This window comes from Hypanus sabinus, chromosome 8, assembly GCF_030144855.1.
Source record: "Hypanus sabinus isolate sHypSab1 chromosome 8, sHypSab1.hap1, whole genome shotgun sequence".
NCBI classification, from domain to species: domain Eukaryota; kingdom Metazoa; phylum Chordata; class Chondrichthyes; order Myliobatiformes; family Dasyatidae; genus Hypanus; species Hypanus sabinus.
Genome location: NC_082713.1, coordinates 68,630,766 through 68,653,976, shown reverse-complemented (window position 1 = coordinate 68,653,976; position 23,211 = coordinate 68,630,766). Strand labels below are relative to the sequence as shown.

The window sequence follows — 23,211 nt, the reverse complement described above, 5'->3', positions numbered from 1 at the left end:
CCCCCCCCCATAGTTTTGGGAAATTAGTAGTGCAGCAGTTTCATTAAAACGTATAAATTCATAAGGTGGCTTGGTACCATGTATATATGATTCTCAGCAATTCCAATATTTTAACAGCTTTTTATTAATATACACCACTATGTCTCTTTGTCGGTCAACAGTGCCATTTAGATGTATGTCCAGCCAGTTTTAGATTATCCAAAACGTATTATCTCACACTGGTCTGGACTAAAATTCCACCTGCACTACTCTGTTGAACTTTCCAGCTGATGTGGGTCCCTCTGTTTCTTTGGACAACTATCCTTTCTTTCTTTCCATCACCATCTGTGTCTTCTTGTTTTCAACTTATTGTTGCTGTGATTCTGGCTCCATTAGAAATGACAGATCTTTTGTAAGTCACTATATCTAATAAGCAAGGCCAGAGAGTGAGCTGTTCGACCATAAAGCCAAATACAAAGTTGCTTTTAGTCACTGGAAAAAAAGATTCCCAAGTGTTTCTGACATTACCGAGCTGCCTTTGGCAATGGCACATGGCTGCTAAGGCCAGTGTAGCCTCTATTTTATGACAGCCAGATTGAGCGACTGAAGACGTAGTGGAATTAACATTGGATTTTAATAGGGTTTGTGTCAGTATACCAAACTACAATGCGGACCCCATGGCATGGGCTAATTTTGTTATTAAAAACAAAACAGCATGAACTGCTTCTTTTCATCTCAATCCTACCCCTCAATAACTTATTTCATATTAGAGAAAATTTAAAATATATATAATTGAAGAGGATACACAATCCTTTTTTATAGAAGGCGCGATTTCAATTTCTTCAAGCACAATGATTTTGCAAGTTTTTTTGTTGTGTACATTCGATGGAATGTTTGAATGGGGTATTGCCAATTACAGCTTAATCTCTCCCATTATTTCTCTGCAGAATGGTCCTGCCCATTTTAATACTGTGCAGAGAAAGCCAGCTCTGAACGTTACCGAATTCAGAATGTTCTCTGAATGAACTAAAATAAAATAAAATAAAACCCATAATGAGTCATATTATTTATTTCAGTGCTGATATCCTCCCTGAGCACTTGGAGAGCAAGATGTCATTGCTAGTCAACTGGGACTTTTTCTGAATCTCAGTCTAATGTAATTAACTGTCTGCTTTCTCAAGCAGCTGTAATTCTTTACCCTGCAAAATAGGTAGATAGGTAGAACTATGAAATACAGGCCATTTTCGTTTGTGTTGCATTTGCTCTCTGGCACACACACAGACAATAAAGGATCTCAAACTCTATGCAACAGCTTAAATATCACGATTGTAAATTACGTCAGGTAGGATATTAACGGCGTTATTTACTGGCTTCACTCTGAGAGCGTAACTGGTTTCCCTCTCCTCAGAGCTGCACTCCATCATTTTATCAGGCATTGAGACAGAGCACAGAAACAGACATCTGGTCCGACTCATCTATGCTAAGGTGCCTGATTTCACTCATGCCACTTTCCTCTGGCACCTGGCAGCTCATTTCATAATCCTACTACCCTCTTATTTTCTTTTAAGTCTTCCCCTTACATGTTAAGCCTGTGTCTTCTATTGTTAGTCTCTCCTACCCTTGGGAAAAGACTGTGACTCTCTCTCTCTCTTCTATGCCTCTCATAATCTCATACAATGCCAGACAACATCCTGGTGAATCTTCCCTCACTCCTTCTCACACTACCACATCCTTTCTGTAGTCTGCTTACCAGAATTACACACAGTATTCCAAATGTGTCCTTACCAATGTCTAGCATATCTGCAACATCATGTCCCAGATCATGGCCTTCTTTGCTCTTGTGTAACTATTTCAGGGAACTATTAATGTACACCACAGGTCCCTTTCTACATCGATAGTGCTACAGTTCCTGCCTGGCCAGTTTTAGATCATCAATATGTAATATCTTACACTTGTCTGGACAAAAATTCCACCTGCCACTGCTCTGTTCAGCTTGATAGCTCCCCGAGGGTCCCTCTGTATCCTTGGGGAACTATCCTTACTACTTGCAACTCCATCTATCTTTGGGTCCTTAGTGAATTCAGTCATTCTCACCCAAGTCATACAAACAACAAAAACCCAAGCACTGATCTCTGGTACATCACCACTTGAAATCAGAAAAACTACTCTCCCCCACTACACTGTGTCTCTGAACAGCAAGTCAATTTTGGATGCAGTTTGCAAGAATGCCTTGGATCCCTTATGCTCAAACTTTTTGGACCAGCTGACCATGCAATACCTTGTCAGAAGCCTTGCTGAACTTTTATAATTTATATGTTTCCTGCCTTGCCCTCATTGATTTTCTAAGTAACCTCTAAAAGCTCACTAGTTTTTGCAGGGCAGGATCTCCCATGCTCAAAACCATGCTGAGCAATGATGCATCGTAGGCACTTTTGCCTCCTTTGTGTTTGCAGAAGGAAATGATCATTGTGGAGCATCAGACCCTACTGCTCATTGCCGTTTCACATAATTTTCCCGTTGTGTTTATGGGGGTATCTCACGAAGCACATAGCCATGGACAGACTCCATCGTCAAATGATCGTCGTTGCCCTCCCCCCAGTATCAGATGACCATGGACAGCCAGTCCTGCCTTCCCCCCGCCCCCATCAGATGACTGTAGTGGGACCCTACCATCAGATAACCATAGGTATCAGATAATTACATTGACACCCCCAGTGTCATAAGATAATGCTGGTTCCCTTACACTACTTGATAAAGGATGTTGTTCCAATGTCAGACAAGTCAGAGAACTATGGGTGCCCCCTCCCATCTCTGAGCGTTACTTTCTCCTGAATAGACCCTGATGTCGAAAGACCATGATCAATGGACTCCAACCCAATGTCCCCAGCATCAGATGATTATGGATGTCCTTCCAATGTCAGATAACAATGAATTATCCCTTGTGGCTTCAAATGCCTATGGACAGCAAAATGTTTTGCAAAGTCCTCAGGTGTCTGGGCACTTCCTTAATTGAGCACAGTTTCCAGGCGAAAACCATGTTGGTTCCTAGCTACATATTGGTCAATTCCAAGTAATACAAGAGAAACACATAAGGTGACTCATACAAGAATTGTCTGATCTACCACTGGTCCTTATCCAGCCCTCACAGTATAAGTTAACTTCAGCCAAACTTCAAATTTGGCCATATTGTAGAGACATAGAGCACTACAGCAGAGAAAGGGCTCTTTGAGCCATCTAGTCCATGCCAAATTGTTAATTCTGCCTCGTCCCATTGACCCACACCATAGCCTTCTATCATCTTCCATCCATGTACCGTACCTATCCACTACTTCTGCTGGCATCTCATTCCACACTCTCACCACCCTCTGAGTGAAGTAACCCTTAAGTATTTCACCTTTCACCCTTAACCTTTGACCTCTAGTTCCAGTCTCAGCAAACCTCAGTGAAAAAAGCCTACTTCCATTTACCATTTCTATACCCCTCATAATTTTGTGTACATTTATCAAATCTCCCCTCATTCTTCTGTGAGCCAGAGAATAAAGTCCTAAACTATTCACCTTTTCCTTATAACTCAGTTCCTCAGTCCTGGCAACACCCTTGAAAATTTTCTCTGTGCTCTTCCAATTTTCTTGATAGCTGTCCTGTAAGTAGGTGACCCGAACTATGCGCAATGCTCCCCAACTTCTTATATAACTTCAACATCATATCCCAACTACTGTACTTGCTACTCTGACACTCTAATTAGTGGAAGAGGTGATGGCCTGAGTGCATGCGCAGAATTTTACATTCCTCCCTGCCCAAACATGCATATGTTTGCAATCAGCCTCCAGTGCAGACCCTGTTCACAAAGAGTTTTTTTTTAATATATTAAACCACAGTGCAAGTATAATTTTGCTATCAAGAAAGTAATGCAAGAAAATGTCCTTTTTTTGTTTCCATTCTGGAAGCTTCCCTTTTTATAAATGATGTGAAAATAAATGACATTTTTTTTCAAATTGCCATTTTCCCCATTTGAACGTAATCAGTATCCTGCAGCGGTAATCCGCCAAGCTGTATGTTGCCTTTCAAATCAGCTCAGGTACACAAGAGGTCACTCGTCGACCAATTCTGAGAAGGCAGGAATTAACAAGGAGGTCTTGGAAATCGAGGAAGGGCAGTTTCATCAGAGCCAGAGCAGGGAAGGATGAAATAGAAACATATAACTAAATTTGCTCTGAAATCTTTATGAGTCTGAGGATGGAGGAAGGGGTGGGTTAAAGAAATATAACCTCTGATATATTTTGACACAAAATGTAATATCTGGCAATATAATTTTGATGGACTTTAATGTGAAGCAATGTGTATTGCAATACATTTCTTTTCCATAAGGAGAGCGTTATCTGATACTACTAGGCATGACAATAAATCAGTATTGCTTCACACTCCAGTAGTTCCACATTCAAGGACCTGGAACGAAACAGCCTCAAGGACAGTGGACATGAGGAAAGTGACCAGACTGACAGCGAGCATGATGCACACAGGGGTCTGTGCTGCGACACAGCCATCAATGAAGTATTGAATACAACACTCAATTCCACCGGCTCTCAAGTACCTGAACAAGGTAAGATGGTTATGATATCTTTTGGTGCGACAAATGGCATTTTCCATTGCATCCTCCATTGTTAGAGCAATTCCAACTGTCAGAAATGGCTACTGACACTAATTATGATGTTGGCTCATATACATGTAATCACTCAAATTAACTCAGTCACTTCATGCTTCAAAAATTGAATTTCATATTGGTTCAATTTAAGTATTGTCACAGGAGGTATTCTTTGCAATTTTAAAATTTGAATCAGATTATTCAAATTAGACAACTTTGTAGTTTGGCTTCTAAAGATCTTTGTGATAAGTTTAACATGTTCATCAGGTTCAAATCAACCATTTTTTTGAATCATTTAAAATCTGTTTCTGCATTAAAATCTTTGCGGCAGGAATCTGTTTTTAAGTGATTGTTTCTAAATTACAAAGAATCCCTGTCTTGTTATTGTTTGAAGTGACAACTGTTTAATTTTTTTTTAAAGCAACATAAATTAAGTTGTTTGGTTTTGCTGTTTCCCTCATGAAATAGTTTGTCATGGTTCCAGTAATCACTGTTTATTTTTGCACTGTTTGGGCCATTGAACCAGGGGTGCTCTGCTAAAGAAATCTATGCCTTTGGATTTTCATATTTGTCATCAGGTGGGTAGTATGAGCTGTACCCCATTATTGGCTTGCACGTTGATAGCAGCGGGCAAGTGATACTGGGTGTTTGGTTTAGCAAATCGTTTAAGAAGTTATTGCAGTATTAAGGTGTTAGAAGGAAGAATCAGCTATTGTCCAAAATAATGTGTGTTCACGATGAGACAAAGTGTGGAGGTGCATGGTGGTGGAAATAGTGTTACCATGATATTGCTACTCCTTTCAAATCAACAGGGCAGAGGATCCAGAGAAGGGAGGTATTTCGGGAGTACTTTAGCTATAATGTCTGAGCTAGCAATTCATAATGGACAGAGATGTACAGTGCACTGCAGAAAATTAAAAGAGATGTTATTAAAGGTAAAGGTAGTGATCACATGGCAATTGTTCAATTTATATAAAAATTCAGCCTTTTGCCCACGGATTGTTTGTGATGCAGTATCATTTGATACAAGTTGAAAACTGTGTAATTACAATATCCTTAAGAAACAGGTCCTAGCTCTCTCATTGGAAGATTGAAAATTAAGCTGTTTTTCACACGTGTGTACAGAGATGAAAGACAGGATGAAATCTCAATAACCTCGGATGGGATCAGTGTTATCATCAACCTGTGTGTGGAGATTATCATTTTGAATATGGAAACTGAAAGGGAATCTTTGTGATTTTATTATCCCTTTTTTATTAATTAATAAATATATCACTATCAGTCAGAATCATAGAGGAGTACAGAACAGAAACAGGCCCTTTGGCCCATCTAGTCCATGCCAAATATAGGCTCATTCTTAGAAGGATATAAATTTCTGTCATAAATGCCTAGTGTTCAAAAAGGAATGACCAAGTCTTAAAGCGGTTCAAAGGTAATTTAAGTATGATAACACCAATAAGAGACTGGAGGAAAGACTAGGGAAAGTGGAAATGTTTTCCATGGAACAATGAAGGGCAAGAAAAAATGGACAGAAGGCAACTAAAATATAGGGAGTTTTGGTAATGTAATAAAGGAGGAGCTCTTTCCAGTATGGGTAAATGGAAGATAGAGGTTTAAGTCAAAAGGCAAAATAATCAGAGAAGAACTGAGGCACATTTTGTTTGTTTTTATTATTATCGGAGATGATGGTGTCAATGGACATCATAAACACAAGAGATTCTGCAGAAAGAGCAACACCTATAAAATGTTGGAGGAACCCAGCAGGTCAGAACATCTTTGGAGAGGAATAAGCAGTCGACTTTTTAGGCTGAGACCCTTCAGCAGGATTGAAAAGGAAGGGGAAGAAGCCAGAATACGAAGATGGGGAGACAGGGAATGAAGTGAGAAGTGGGAGGTGATATATGGGAGAGGGAAAGGGTTGAACAAGGAGGAATCTGATAGTAGAGTGGATCGTGGGGAAAAAGGAAGGAGGAAAGGGGGAGCACAGCAGGAGGTGACAGCCGTTGAGGAGAAGAGAAAGGGGTGAGGGGAAAAGGGAAGAAATCACCAGAAGCTGGAGAAATGAGGCTGCTTAACAAGATAAAATCCTGTGACATTACAGGAGAGATACAGGCATGGATAGAAGAATGACTGACAGGCAAGAGGCAGTGAGTGGGAATAAAGGGGGCCTTTTCTGGTTGGCTGCCAGTGACAAGTGATGTTCCTCAGGGGTCGTTATTGGGACTGCTACTTTTCACATTGTTTGTCAGTGATTTGGACAATGCAATTGATGGCTTTGTGGGAAAGTTTGCAAATGATACGAAGATGGGTGGAGGGTTAGGTAGTGCTGACTGAGAAAGCAATTATGGTAGGAGTTAGACAAATTGAAAGAATGGCCAAACAAAGTGGCAGATGGAATACAGCGTTGGGAAATATATGATGAAGTATCTTGGTAAAAGGAACAATAGTGTGGTCTATTGTTCTACACTATTGTTCAGACATCATAGACGCAGCGGGATTTTGGAGTCCCTGTGCAGGACTCCAAGAAGGTTAATTTACGGATTGAGTCTGTGGTAAAGAAGGCAAGTGCAATGTTGGCATTCATTTCAAGGGGAATAGAATATAAAAGCAAGGAGATAATGCTAAATCTTTATAAGACACTAGTCAGGTCGCATTTGGAGTATTGTCAACAGTTTTAGGCCACATATCTCAGAAAGGATATGCTATCATCAGAGACAGTCCAGAGGAGGTTCACGAGGATGATTCCAGGAATGAAGGGGTTAACATATGAGGAGCGTTCAGCAGCTTTAGGCCTGTACTCATTGGAATTTAGAGGAATGTGGAATCTCATTGAAATCTACCAAATGTTGAAAGGACTAGATAGGGTGAATGTGGAGAGGATGTTTCCTATGGTGGGGCATCCAGAACTAAAGGGCACAGCCTGAAAACTGAGGGGTGACCTTTTTTTAGAACAGAGGTAAAGAGGAATTTTTTTAACCAGGGAGTAGTGAAACTGGAATGCTCTGCCATAGACTGTGGTGGACGCCAAGTCTGTGGGTATATTCAAGGCGGAAGTTGATAGTTTCCTGATTGGTCAGAGCAGCAAAGGACATGGTGAGAAGACAGGTGTATGGGGTCATGTGGGATCTGGAATCATCCATGATAGAATGGCAGAACAGATGTGATGGGCTGAATGGCCTAATTCTGCACTTGTATCTTATGGTCTGTGTGCTGTTCCTGATATTTTTTCAATGAGTGGAAGTACGTGCTTCCACCACATTCTCGGACAGTGCATTCCAGAATGCAGTCATCCTCAGAATGAAAAGATTCATTTGCAGACCCTCTTTAAATCTCTTAATCCCCACTTAAAACCTATGTCCTCTCTTTCCTGACATATCCATTATGGGGAAATGTTTTTCCCAATCCACTCCACTGAAGCCTCCATGATTTTGTACCTCTATCAGGTCCCACCTCAGCATCCTCTGCTCCAAGAAAAACAAATGCAGTCTCTTCAGTATCCTCTCATTACTGAAACTTCCCATCCTAGGCAACATTCTAGAAAATCTTCTCTGAACTCATTGATGGCATTTTATACACATTTATTTTTCAGGACTTGGCCAATAATGCAATATTAGCATTTATTGTCCATCTCTACAATTTAGATTTTCCATCTGATGTCATGAGAATCTCCTTTCTGAATTTTAAATCAGCCAGTTCACAATTATTGATTACACATTACTAAACATCAATCTGTGACCATTTCAGGGCCAGTGACTTGCACTCAATGGACACTTTAATAGGTACACCTGTATACCTGCTTGTTAATGTAAATATCTAATCAGCCAATCATGTGGCAGCAACTCAGTGCATTAAAAGCATGGAGATGCAGTTAAGGGTTCGCTTGTTGTTCAAACCAAAATTCTAAATGGGGAAGAAATGTGACCTAAGAGATTTTGACAGATTGTTGGTGCCTAATGTGGTGCTTTGGGCATCTCAGAAACTGCTGATTTCCTTGAAATGCATACACAACGATACCTAGAATTTACGGAGAAAGTGAATGGCAGTTCTGTGAGCAGAAGCATCTTGTTAACGAGAGAGATCAGAGAAGAAGATTGTTCAAGCTGACAGGCAGGCAACAGTAATTCAAGTAACCACATGAGATGCAAAAGAGCATCTCTGACCACATAACCCGGTGAACATTGAAGTGGACGGGCTACAGCAGCAGAAGACCACAGACATACACTCAGTGGCCCCTTTATTAGATAGAGGAGGTAGCTAATAAAGTGGTCACTGACTTAATGAGCAAGGCGCTGAATAATGAGCAAGGGTCATTTTGGTACAAAAGATTATATGCATTATAAACCAAATATCTGAAAGAATTTACCCATGAGACAGAGTCTCCTTCAACTGATCTTCATCTGTTTTCTTTGCGATATCTCAGCTAGCAAAAAGCACTAATGCTATCTTTAGAAGTGGAATTTGAAATGAAATTCATATTTGCAGAGCCTGAGCTCCATGCTGACAAAGTGAATCCCCAGGGTGTGTTCATCTCATTCTCCTCAGAAGCAAAAAGAAATGAGCCAACTAGGAAATATCAGAATTCCGGAAATAATGTCACAGGTACCTGTGAGATACCATGAATAACTCCAATTAGTGATACAGCATCTAGTAAAGATATGAGTGAAATGAAATCCAATTTCACAAATACCAAAGCAGCAATAAAAATATATGCATTATTTGGACCACAAATGAATGATGGAATTTTAATTAGATCAAAAGGTAAATAACTAGTGAATTTCAATTCACCTCGACTTGAGATTTTAGATCAGTAGCAGCAACAACTTGTTCTAAGCTTAATAAAATGCCGAAGAATTTTCAAAGAAATGATGAACAGGCCAAAGAAATTTGGCTTAATATGTGTCTTTTACTATTCACCAACAACTCCACAGAGAAATACTTGCCATATACTACCGGTGGGCCAGTTCACTTCTGAATTACGCTTTTCTGTGCAGTACTTTGAGGAAGTCAAAGGCAAGCTGGAGGTTAGTCCCTGTCTGCTGCCTGACACTCCATTACCTGGAGAAACAACACAGATGTTCCAAGCAGAATGGCTGGGTCACCTTCACATCCAACACCTCAGCCATGTATTTGTCATGACCATCATTTTAAATCTGGCTCAGGTCATTTGGACTGGGTCAACAAATGTGATTATAAGTATGTATTTTTTCCATTTATTTATTTATTTATTGAGATACAGCGCAGAATAGGTCCTTCTGCCCAGCAACTTCAAATTAGCACTTGCCTAATCATGCAACAAGTTATACTGACCAATTAACCTACCAACCGGTACGTCTTTGGACTGTGGGAGGAGACCCACACAGTCACAGGGAGAACATACAAACTCCTTACAGACAGCGGCGGGAATTGAACCTGGGTCACTGGTACAATATAGTGTTGTGCTTACCACTGTGCTGCCATACCACCCAATACTTTATTGAATCTTAGAATTTTAAATTGATTTATAAAACTCAGAAGTGTTTCTAATTAAATTTTGTTTCTAAGTATTTAAATATGTTCAAAGTGTTTTGAAATGTATCTTCATCAGTCATTCAAAAGCCTTTGACAACAATAAACTGTCAAGGTAACTGTTAGGGTGGTCTGGGAGCAAATACTAAGGATCTGCGTCCTGAACTCTAGTTCATCACTCGTAGGCTGTTCCACCTTGTAAAACAGCCACAGCAGCAAACATTATTTGATACTCCAATCATGCAAGGTGTAATTACAGATGTGGGAGGACTATGGAGAGCAAGCAGGACATGGCATGATCCTACTCATTTGTTTAAGGGCGGTTTTAAGCACATAGTGAAGACGGGTAGAGATTTCAGGGTTTAAATTGATGTAGGCACCCTCATAAGTTGTGAGGCTTAGGAAACCAAGGATACTTAAGAGGTTAGAGATGGAGGAAAGCAGAATTCTCGGAAATAGAACAGCCTGGAATTCAGCCAGGATTCCTCTGGTAGTATTATTATTGATTTGGATAGTGCTTTTGTGGTTTAGGTCTGGCTTCAGTTTCAGTGGCCACGAATGAGTTCAAATTGAATTATATATCAACACCAAGGTTGCTTTCCTCAATCAAGATTAGAACTGTACAAAGGTAGAAGGACATATAACTGTGTGTTAGACAAAAATAAAACTAACAAAACATGTTTGAGGTTGCCCTGTTTCTATATGTTACCAGTTATAAATAATGGGAAACTATGTACAGCCTGTGGCACTGTTTTACCTGTCAGTGTACCATTGAAGACTACAGGTAATGACTCTCAAAGAGACATGCTGTGACTGCATCAGCCTAAATGTGGAAGATGTCTGACTTTAATCTAATGTCTAGTATTTTGTAACATGACGCTCAGTTCAAAAAAAATTGAAAAAGAAGATTTTTCTTTTAGTATTAGAACACAGATTTTTGTCATCATAGTTTTGTTTTGTGGGTTTACAGTTACTTTTATGTCCGCAAGATCTATTGTTTCAGAGAATCAATATAGGCTTTGCCAGTTTGTACCTGCTGAGAAGAGGAAAAGTAATCCATTAGTGTGTGTGTGGGAAAACCAAGGGTGTCCAAGAGACTTGATCCAATCGTGGCTTTTAGGAGGATTATCATTCCACTTAACTTGGCTATTATTTTAGTCGCTACTGCAGTGGTAAACTTTGGTTGCTGTTTTCCACAGCATCATGCAGCCATTTCTAATGCAGTATTAAAATCACACTCTAGTGTTGTCATGTGCACAAGTGCAATGAAAACCTCACTTGCAGCAGCATCATATAAGCAGTATTCACAAGAAAAACATAAATGTTAATTATACACTATTTTTATTGGAACACACAGTTACATTGCAAAAAAGACAAAATGGTCATTGTGTGAGTAAACTATCATTCGAGAATCTGGTGGAGGTGGGACGTTAGCTTCTGTACCACCTGCCCAACGGTTGCTGCAAGAAGATAGCATGGCCTGGATGGTGGGGATATTTGACGATAGATGTTGCCTTCTTGAGGCAGATTTCCTATAGATGTAGAAAACAGATTTGCCTGCGTTGTATTGGGCAGAGTTAACTACATTCTATAGCTTCTTATATTCTTGTGCATTTAAATTGCCATACCGGGCAATGATGCAATCAGTCAGGATTCTTTCAACAGTACATAAGTGCAAGTGTTAGATGACAAGCCAAACCTTTCTAACCTCCTGAGAATGTAAATACGCTGGTACACTTTCTTTATGATTGCATCTATGTGTACTGGGCCAAGCGCAAGTCATCAGATATATAAACACCAAGGAGTTTAAAGCTGCTCACTCTATCCATGCCGATCCCACCAGATTAGACTGATACATTTGCCCTCCACCGCCTTCCTGTGGTCAACAATCAGCTCTTTTGCTTCGCTAATATGGATGAGAGGTTGCTTTGGTGGCACTACCCTGGTGACCTGTTTTGCTTTGTTTAGCTCAATAATCACAGTCTGTGGTTCGTTCAACAACTTCAGAGTCAATTTAGATGCTTGAATTTTGGAGTCATTGTTTAAAAGATTTATATCATGTGTTTTGTTTTGTAACTCCAGAAATTAATCAGTAGAAAAACATGGAGACTGGGATAAACGTGTAATCTTCATTTTCGTATGTGTGACAAGGCACGCACTAATGACATAGTGGCATAATGATGTATGCCATTCATGTACTTTTATATATAACCCACAATTAATTATTTAAGCAACAAAGAATGCTTAATCAAACAATATATTTATAATATTGCTCAAATATTAAATATACTGTACTCCTTGCATAGCTGCAAACTCCAACTCAATATAGACTGCATCTCAACTTGTATTAATATAAGCATACATATCATTTATATACACATACACAGCATAGTATATATATATAACAATTAATAAATAGACTGCATAGGAATATTTATATTGTCCCATTCAGACCTAAAGATTTAACCGCTGTGGAGGATTTCTTACTCTTGTGGGATAACGTCTTTCCCTACAAGGAGTGTCACTGAAGGCAGATGAGATTCGTACCTGTGAAACGATCTCAGATTCCGGGGCCTCCTCCATGCTGGTTGTAAGGATATGACTCAAGAAAAGCAGGACATGGTTCTGACAGCTCTGGACAGGTTTCTTCTCCTTTCTTCTTTTTTCACCAAAATTCCCCAGCTTCTTCTGCATGTGTTGACATACTGAACCATGCCTGGCAAGCTGCTCGATTTGCTAATTTATCCCAGGCCACCAGACACAGCTCAAGCCAATGCTTTCATGTTGTCCACTCCTAGATGACCGGCATGTAGTTCCTTCAGCACTTCAGCTGTCAACTTAGATGGTAGAAAACTCTCAATTCCCACAAAAGGCAGCTTCCATCAAGGGCAAGTTCATCCCAGCATTGGTAAACTGGAATTTCTACGCACATTCCAGCCATTATGGGTGGTCATGTAGGTTTAAGACAGTATGGGGGTCTTTTCTGGTTTCCCTTTGGATCATCTCTGCCATTATATCAAGTAGAGGATCCTCTTTTGTAAATTTTTCAGATATTTGTTTTTCCAAAGCAAACGGGGTGATCCATCAGCATTTCCAATTGTGTCCTCCAAGAAACAGAGCCTATCTCTACATTCATGCTGTTGCTGTTGGAGGAACACCCTTCTATGGATTGAAAATGGACACTAGTAGTTGATGATCAGTCATAAGGGTAACCTCTCTCTCATAAAAATGCTGTTTGAAACATTTTACACCCCGAATCACGCCTAACTTTTCTCTACAGCAGTAAGGGAATGTGATGCAAAGGCTTTGAGGCATTCACATCCATCACTCAAAATGTGACATGACAGCACCTTTACCGTAAGCTGAGGCAACACGGACAAGTGTCACTGGACGAAGTGGATGGTAATGCTTGAGTACAGGTGCTGACACCATTTCCTTTGCCTTTTGGAAACCACCTCACACTGCTTTGTCCATTACCATTTCTTCCCGATCTGTGGTAATGAGTTCAAGGGGTGGAGCACAGTAGCCAAGTTTCGCAGGAGCCTGCTGTAGTAATTGACAATCATAAAAAGGACTGCAACTGTGACACATCCTTTGGCCTTAAGTCATCCAACACTTCTTAATTTTTCTCTCATACTTGGTAATTGTTGTGTGTCAGTAGGGTGACCATAGTACATGATGTTTCTTTTTAAAAATTCACACTTGTTGGCATCGGCTCTGAGGCCATAATATTTAAATCTTTTCAGCAGTCTCTTGAGATTTTGGAGATGGTTCTTGTCATCTTCACTGGTAACAGTGATGTCATCCAAGTAACCCTGAGTGCCTGTGCAGCTGCAGAGGGTACTCCAAAAATAAGCCTTTTATAGAGATACAGCCCTTTGTGAGTGCTTATGGTTAGAAGCACTTCGGACTCGTCTTCCTTCTCCAGCTGTAGGTAAGCCTCAGCTAAGTGCACTTTGCTGAACTGTTTTCCTCCAGAAAGATATCTGCTATCTTGGGCAGAGGGTATAGACCTACTTTCAGTACTGGGCTGATGGTGACCTTAAAATCACCATAGATCCATCCTTTTTGGCTACTTTGACAACTGCCAATGTCCATGGGTTCCACTCAAACTTGGAAGGAATTCCTTCTGCCTCCATGTGTTTTAGCTCACTGGCTACTTTAGCACAGATACTATAATCTACTGGATGGGCTTTATAAAACTTAGGTATTTTCCTTTAACAATATTTTACCCTTGATATGTTGGAGTTTTCCAGAGCCGTCCTTGATCACCTTGAATGGTGGATGAATCTCCAATCAAGTTGTAATTGTCTCAGCCAGTCACACCCCAAAATACTGGCCCTCCTCTTTTAACCACATACAAGCCCAATATGCTTATTGGTTGTTGTATTTCACTGATACAAATGTCATTCCCACAGGTGTTATATTTTTTCCAGTATATTTTCTTAGTTGGATATCTGCAGGTTTCAGTTCAGTATCTTTTAAAATGCTGCTCAAACTCATTTTGCAGAATGACTGAAACAGCCAAGCTAGTGTCCAATTCTATTTTAATTAATTTGCCATTAACATCTTATTTAAACCATATTTCATGTTAATTGTTAGTTTTCATATTGTAAATCTCAAGCGTACTCAGTCTAGTGTCAGATTTTTCATCAACATGTAGATTAGCACTCTCTTTGAAACGGCAACTTGACTTTTTTCTCTTCCATGTGAAATCCATTTATTTTTGTCTGCATGACATGCTTGTTGCATGTGTCTTACTTTGTTGCATTTTCTGCAGTTTTCACCTTTAAACCTGCATTGGTGTAGTGTGTGTGAGCCACAACGGTAACACTGTTTGTTCATTCAGGCAGGTTTCTGAACAGACATTGCAATTTTGTTCACACTCATTTTCATTCCTGACTGCAAATCAATTGTGACTTTGACTGCTATATCCATTGATGCAGTGATTTCAACTGCCTTTAAATGAGTTGTACTTCAATTAGGAGCCATTTTTGAATGCTTTCACGTAAGATTCCACAAGCTAAATGATCTCTCATCATTACCGAACTGACAATCCTCAGATAATCTCTTCAATTCAGCCACATACATTGAAATGGACTCCCCTTCCTTTTGATTCTGCTTATGAAACCTTATGCATTCTGCAGTTAACAATGGTTTTGATTCTAAATTTTCCGACATTACTTTCATGATATCAGCAAAGCTCATTTCGGCTGGTATGGTTGGAGCAGCTGCTAAGCAATCAGTGTACCTTTAAATCCAGTTCATTCTGCAAAACTGGCACATGCTTTTCATTGCTTATTTCATTTGCTTTAAAATACTGTTCCATTCGCTCAGTATACAATATCCAGTTATCTCTTGTGCAATCAAATGTGGCTATATTTCTGATGTAGCCAGCCATTTCTGCTGTATGCTTATTTATGATTTATTATCACCCAGTACACTCTGCTATGACACCATCCATTTTCTCTGTTTTCCACTTTTTTTAAAATCTCAACCATCTCTGTCCCTTCCCGAAGAAGCACGTGCAGCATTTTTTTAAACTCAAATATCTTGCTACACTTCAACAGTTAGGTCGTCATCTCAGGTTTGTTTAAGACGACGTCATGGCCACTGTTATGTTTTGTAGCTGTAGAAATTAATGAAAAGAAAAACATGGGGAGACCAGGATAACTGTGTACTCTTCATTTTTACTCTTCACTTACGCTGTGGTGGTGTAATGACATAGGCCATTCCTGTACTTTCACATATAGCCTGTAATTATTTAAACAACAAAGAATGGTTAATCAAGCAACACATTACTCAAATTTTAATGAAATGTTAGATGACAACATCATCTGCTAAGGACTTGTTCAACTCATTGAATCCCACACTGAATTGAGCCACAGAGATGTAACTTCTCTGTCCCCATGACATACAAGGCAGGTTCCATTTGAGCAAAGCATTTCATGGGCTTTAAGCAACGATAGTCATGGTAAACACATGTAATTCTGGGAGGCAGAAAATAATTTGATAATATATATATTTTTTAGTTTTTACATGTTGGATATTGTAATTCCTCAGTGGCCTCAATAATTTAGACATGGGTGTATAATAGTTAATTTTCCCCATGTTCAGACACTGTAAAATTTAAATTTGTACTGAACAACCAGTGGGAATATAGACTTTCTGATTGATTGTTCTAAGCAGTGATTCATTTAGAACTTCTTACTAATATTCTTTATGAAACATTTAATTTTGACAGGCTTTCATTTGTCTTTCAGTCCTACAGTTCTCTAATCTTACCTTTAAATAATATTCTCTTTCCTGATCCTCCTGGATTTTCAGCCTCTCCTTCCTCAAAGATGCTGCTTAAATCCCACCTCTTTGATAAAGCATTTACAACCTACCTACTCCTTTCCAAACTACAAATGACGAGTGCCCTCCATCCTTTCCTTGTAGCTCTTTTCCTTTGAAAATCTATTCGTCTGTGGTGTTACGGCTAGTGCAACAACTGACCTGGTTAACACTTCACTAAGCCTCAGTATAATCTCTAGCCATGTTGTTGCATTCTGTTCAATTATTCTCATTTGTATTTTTCTATTTGTCTAACAATGAAAAACATACCTTCTTTTACATATGTGCTGTTCATTAACAACTCTGGCATTAAATCCCATTCATTGACTTAGAATTGATATTTGGCGTTGGGGTATGTGTAAGTATAAGAGCAGACTTAATGGGCCAACTGGTCTAATTCTGCCCCTATATCTTATGGTCTATATGCTGTTTATTTATCGAGCCATGGTGCAGATAGGCCCTTCTGGCCCTTTCAGCCACACTGCCCAGCAACTGACGATTTAACCCTAGTTGGCAAACTTGCCGTCTTTTAAAATGTATTTGATGTGTTTGTATGCCAGAAGTTTCAATCAAATCAGATCGGTGTTTGTGATTTTCATTTGATGTTACCTGGTGCCCATGAAATTTCTTCCCTTAATAACCAAAGGATATATATCATAAAGTCAAGGATTTGATGGCATTAGAAGTCTCTAGCCTATGAGGTATTCCTGCCACACAAGTACAAAATCTGCAGTATTACATGTTCATCAGAAACTGAGCAGAAAATTATTAAACTTGCCTTGAGTAAGTGCCTGCAGAAAATATGCATTAAATATTTCAAAATATTTAATTACTCAGAATTTCACTCTTTCATTCATTTTTAAATTCTAACATGGTTTAGCAGAATGTTAATGGCAAAACTCACTGTGATTACTGCCATTGCCCCAAATAGCAAACAGTAATTTCATGATTTTTGATCCTGAACGTTTGAATACACATGAACTGACAGAGCAAAATGAAGGTTAATGACTGAAATGGTTGGGGGGTGTTGATTTGCAGGGGCAGGATGCAGTGGTATTGGATTTGCTGACCACAAAGTTCCAAACTCGAAGGAAGATCTTTAAGTTGTATCTGATATTGAGGGAGATTATACTGCAACTACCTACTCTTCAAAAGCTAGTTCCTCTCTGGTGAGTTTAGTTGCCCATACCCATACCCGCTATATGTGTGGTGGGTCTACCCTCCCTACCATGGAGGAAATACTTCAGCTAAGAAAGTAGCTTAAACACAGTTCATTTTCTCAGTGATTCATGATTAAATCCAAATGAGATTATTAAAACAGATTTAATTCTCATAGAGGATTTCTATCTTATGAAAGATTTCAACATTACAAACTATTTTTAACACAAAAGGATTTCCAAAACGCAGGTACAATTCCTGTAAGCTACAAAGAAATGCCCACGTGTCACAAATGAACAGATCATCCATCGCAGATATCAAAGGTGGAGGAATGGATTCTTGTTCCCCGTCTTTCTATCATTCTTTGACCATAAGAGTTCGGAGCAGAATTAGGCTATTTGGCCCTCAAATTGTCTCAGTCATTCCATCATGGCTAATTTATTATCTCTCTTAACCCCATTCTCCTACTTTCTCCCCGGGGCAACCTTCGACACCCTGATTAATCAATAACAATAACCTATCAATCCCCACCTTAGCCTGCACAGTCTTCTGTGGCAAAGAATTCCACAGATTCACCTCCCTTTGACTAAAGAAGCTTTTCTCCTCATCTTGGTTTTAAATAGATGTTCCTCAGTTGTGAGATTGTGCCCTCTTTTCAAAGACTCTCCCACTATAGGAAACATCCTCTTCATATCTACTCTAACCAGACCTTTCAATATTTGATAGGTTTCAATGAGGACCCCGCTCATTCTTCTAAACTGCTGCAAGTAGAGGCCCAGAGCACTCATCATACATTAACCCTTTCATTCCTGGGATCATTCTTGTCAACATCCTCTGGACTCTCTCCCGCACATCCTTGTTTTTGTATCCTAGTTCTGTCAAATTGAATGCTAACATTGCATTTGCCTTCCTTCCCACTGACTCGGCCTGCATGTTAACGTTTAGGGAATCCTGCACAAGGACTTCCAAGACCCTCTGTACTTCCCTACATTATATTCCATTTAGTACTTTTTTGCCCATTCTCCCAATCTTTCTTAAGTCCTTATACAGATGCCCTGCTTTCACAACACTACCTGCCCTTCCACCTATCGTCGTATCATCCAGAAACTTGACCACAAAGTCATTAATTCATTCATCCAAATCATTGACATACAACTTGAAAAGAAGTGATCCCAGTACTAATGCTTGTGACACACTACAAGTCACCGACAGCCAATCAGAAAGCCCCCTTTATTCCCATTCTTTGCTTCTTACCAAGCAGCTAATTTTCTGTCCATGCAACTATCTTTACTTTATTACCACGGACTCTTACTTTGTTAAGCAGCCTCATGTGCAACACTTTGCCAAAGGCTTTCTGAAAATCTTAAGTAAACAACACTCCTTTGTCTACCCTGCCTGTTATTTTCTCAAAGGATTTAAACAGATATGTCAGACAAGTTTTCCCCTTAAGGAAACCTTGCGGACTTCGGCCTACCTTATCATGTGCCTCAAAGTATCCCAAAACTTCATCCTTAATAACAGACACCCAACATCTTTCCAATGACTGAAGTCAGGCTGACTGGCCTGTTTTCCTAACCACTGAAGTCTTTCCAACTACTGAAGTCAGGCTGACTGGCTAATTTCCTTTCCTCTGCTTCCCTCCCTTCTTAAAGAGTGGAATTTTCCATTTGCAATTTTCCAATCCTCAGGAACCATTCCAGAAGATAGTTGAAAGATCTTGAAAGATCACATCTAATGCCCCCACAGTCTCTTTAGCTACCTCTTTCAGAACCTTGAGCTGAAGTCCTTCTGGTCCAGGTGTCATACCTACCATCAGACTTTCAGCTTCCCAAGCACCCTCTCCTCAGTAATAGCAATGACATTCACTTCTGCCTCCTGACACTCTCGCATTTCAGCCATTCTGCTAATGCAAAATAACAAATAAATTTGCCCACAATTTCCTTGTCCTCCATTACTACCTCTCCAGCAACATTTATCAGCAGTCTAGTATCCACTCTCATCTCTCACTTACTCCTAATATATAGCTGGAAAAAAAACTTCTGGTACCCACTTTTATTTTATTGACAGTGTACCTTTATATTTAACCTTTTCTGTCTTTATGGCTTTCTTAATTGCCTTCTGTTGGCTTTTAAAAGCTTCCCCATACTCTACCTTCCCACTAATTTTTACTATATTACATGAATTTTATTATGCTTTTATGCCAATTGCTGCATTTGCTGCTGTGGAAGTTAATTTTGCAACAGTTGGAAAGGTCTTAGCTATCTTTTCAGCCAGAGCATTAAAGCCAGTCAGGGACTTGGTATGAGTCTGCAAATGAAACTTGTGAAAGGAGTTGCCTCACTCATCTGATTGTTTCAGTTCAGTTACTCTAGTAGTGTATTGAGAAATATTCTTTTTGATTTGACTTGAGTTTTTTCCAATCGTTGAGGAACATCAAGTACTTCTAGAATATTCTTTGTTGCATCTATCATAATTCATTCCTTAAAACTAAACTTGCATTTCTGTCTTGAGATAGATACACAGCATAGGTTAATTAATCAGATTACTGTAAGAGTCAGTTCCTTTATAAACCTTGGAGTGGTGATCTGCTGATAGAACCTTGTCTGATTATTTGTCATCAGAAATTTCTACCTTCCGAGTGAACCAAAGGATCACATACAGTAACTGCTATTTGAAGAGTGAGCATTGTCAAAGAATATCTGTACAGACAGTTCTACCCTAATACTACTACAGAATATCATAAAAATTGATAAGGGCTTTTTTTTTTGTTGTTGAAGAAATCATGCAGCTGAATCCGAAACCATGATTGAAGGCTTGTCTGTGTATGTAACATTGTCTGTTTGGGGAGTGATGTTATCAGTGCAACCCCAAAATTTAGCATTATCACTTGGTCTCCAACGGTAAATTTGTTATATAGGCTTGCATACCATTTTCAGTGTTCCTCTAGGGCTATTTGGTGAAACTTAAATTAGAATCATCATTGCTCACAGATCTTCTTAATCTAATATACTCTGAGACATTAAATTTAGGGGTGTCTGAGCCAGATGAGACAATTTCCATAGTAAATATGACCTTTTCTGCTGAAAAGCAACACTGAACAATATTTTAAGCACAAATATTAAAAGTAAATCAAGAACAACATTTCTCCCTGGAGTCTGGAGTGTTTCTTACTCTGAAAACAACAATGCATTTTGGGTGCTTTATCCCTAAGCAATGTATTTCTGAGATCTTACTGAAGTGAATAGGAATTTTTACGCTGCTTTTTAGATCTAAACATATCTTTTCTCTTTTCAACACATTTCATTCCCTTTCCTGTCGGAGTGTGGGGATTCTGTGGTGTACCCACGTACCCATCTAATACAAGGGTTCCACTCAGTCTGGGAGAATAAATCCTGCTGGAAGCAGTTTGATGTTCCTCATGGAGACAGTTTTACTTACAGGCATATTTCCCCTCCCGGTCTTGATTACTACATCCTATCATTGATAACCTGAGTGATGAATGAGAAAAGGTGGTTTCCATCTAGGTCGGAAATGAGAGTTGGAATTATTTTTTGTAGAATTTCTTTTCTTGAATCTTGTCCTTTATTTGAAGTATACAAAATTCTCGTCAGGTTCTCTTGCTTTCTCTTGAATTCCCATAAACTCTCTCATTTCCTTGAGGAGAGTTGTGTCAGGTGTCGGCGATGGTTGGCCTGAGTTGTCGATCAGGGATGTATTTAAGTGGGCATTGCACATTAAGAAATGAAGTGTAGCTTTCTTGTGTATGTATATCTTCGCAGTTGGCATTTTGTTGACAAACAGCTGCACTTCAGGGGCAAGTGTAGCTTACTTTCGGCCTCTAAAGTAGACCAGTTTTACCAGGCCTCCTTAATCTATTGATTTCTTTGCTCTGCCATGCCACTTGATTGGGGGTGGAGTCAAGTGCTTCCTCCATTTGTATGCTTGTTTGTTCACATATGGTTTGAAAGCATTACCATTGAAGTAAGATTCTCTGTCTGCATGTGTGCAGGCTGGCTGCCCGCATAAAGGAAAATGGATATTTGGAGTGTGTGATTGTTGCGGCCTTACAACAGAAGTCATGGAGACTAACCACGTGTCTTCCATGCAAAGATCAACTATCACAAGAATAGACCTATTAGTTTTCCAGTAAGATGAGTTGCTTTGGATGCTGGGAATGGGCCTTTATAATCAATTTGTCACACCTGCATTGGTGCTGCTGATTTTGTTTGTCTTATAGGAGGTAGTCTTGTGAATGCACTTTTATTATAGGTCAGACAGTCTTTATATTTGCATTGAATAGTTTACAATCGCTCAACCTGTAAGGCCACTAGTGTAACATGGCCAATTCCTCTTGAGTTGCTGGTCCACCAGCATGATTGTGTCCGAATACTTGGTGGGGTTCTTGAATCAGTGCTTTCGCTTGTGGGCGCAAGGATTTGCTTTATATCTTTTTTAGGGTAGCATACCCAAATCTTACTTTCACTATCAACTTCATATTTGCACTGTTTTGGAAATCCTAGTACTATCTAGGAAAAGTCTTAAAACATCATCCTAGTTACTCGTTGCAGAGTTACTACTAAAACCCTGGCCTACCCTAAGGTCTATCCCGCCAACAGGTTCTCATTGACTAGTTTATTACTGTGGCTGTGAAAGTGGCAAGCTGTGTAACACCTGGACAAATGGAGAAGTAGTTTACCCCTATGTGTTCTCCATCCAGTATCTGATCAGATGGGAAGATCTCTTTTACTACATTCCTAACATGATTAGGGTCAGTACATATCAAAACTGGTTCTGTTGGATTTACTTGTTTTAGACATATTTCTAGGGCTCTAGTCTCTGTACACAGAGCTGCATGATACCCCAAAAGATCTGCATGTAACTCGTATGGTTCAAATTCAGTTTCTGATACAAAAAAATCCCTTTTATAATCCCTCCTCCTGCCTGTAATTGTGCAGATCTGTCTTTCTGAATTTTCATTGCTGATCCATCACTGTACCATATTGTAGAATATTGGGTCGTGGAGAAGATTGTACGGCATCTTCCATGACAGGTAATGACTGGAATTCATAGCTCTCATGAAAGTATTACCATTTTAAGATGTAAAAGTGTTTGCGTTTACCATATCTAGTCAAGATAGCACCCTATTCATTTGTAGGCAATTTGGTATCATTTTTCAAACCTACAAACTTTGTATAATAATTGGTGTATTCCCTTTGCCTGGGTCTTACTGCAAAAGTGTTTGGAATACCAGAGTTAAGAGATTGTTCTAAGGCAGTAAATTTCTGTTCTGTTAAAGTGAAATTATATGAGTCATAATGTATGGGGGTGGTATTCCTTCACCCTTATTATAGCAAATGACTACAGCCGTTTCTGGAGAAACATGAATTTGCAGAACAAAAGTTTTTTTTTAGGTCTTTTGTCTTGAGGGCAATCTTCTGGGGTAAAAACGGAAGGCTTTTCATTTTTGGTATAGGTCTGTCTTATAATGTTTTTGACAATTGGACACAGTGAAGTAGAAAAGCTCTAGCATAATTTAATAGGCCTAGAGTTGATTGTAAGGCTTTTAGTGTCTTTGGATATCTTACTGGAGG

At 39.4% G+C, this 23,211-nt stretch overlaps 1 protein-coding gene across 1 annotated transcript in view; it reads left to right on the top strand.

The window, feature by feature from the left end:
• pcdh19 (protocadherin 19) overlaps positions 1-23,211 on the top strand; it is a 162,777-nt gene that overhangs the window by 109,461 nt on the left and 30,105 nt on the right. Inside the window, exon 3 of the mRNA XM_059976524.1 lies at positions 4,407-4,579. Within this exon, the coding sequence (XP_059832507.1) occupies positions 4,407-4,579 (173 nt within the window). The remainder of the gene's footprint in view (positions 1-4,406; positions 4,580-23,211) is intronic.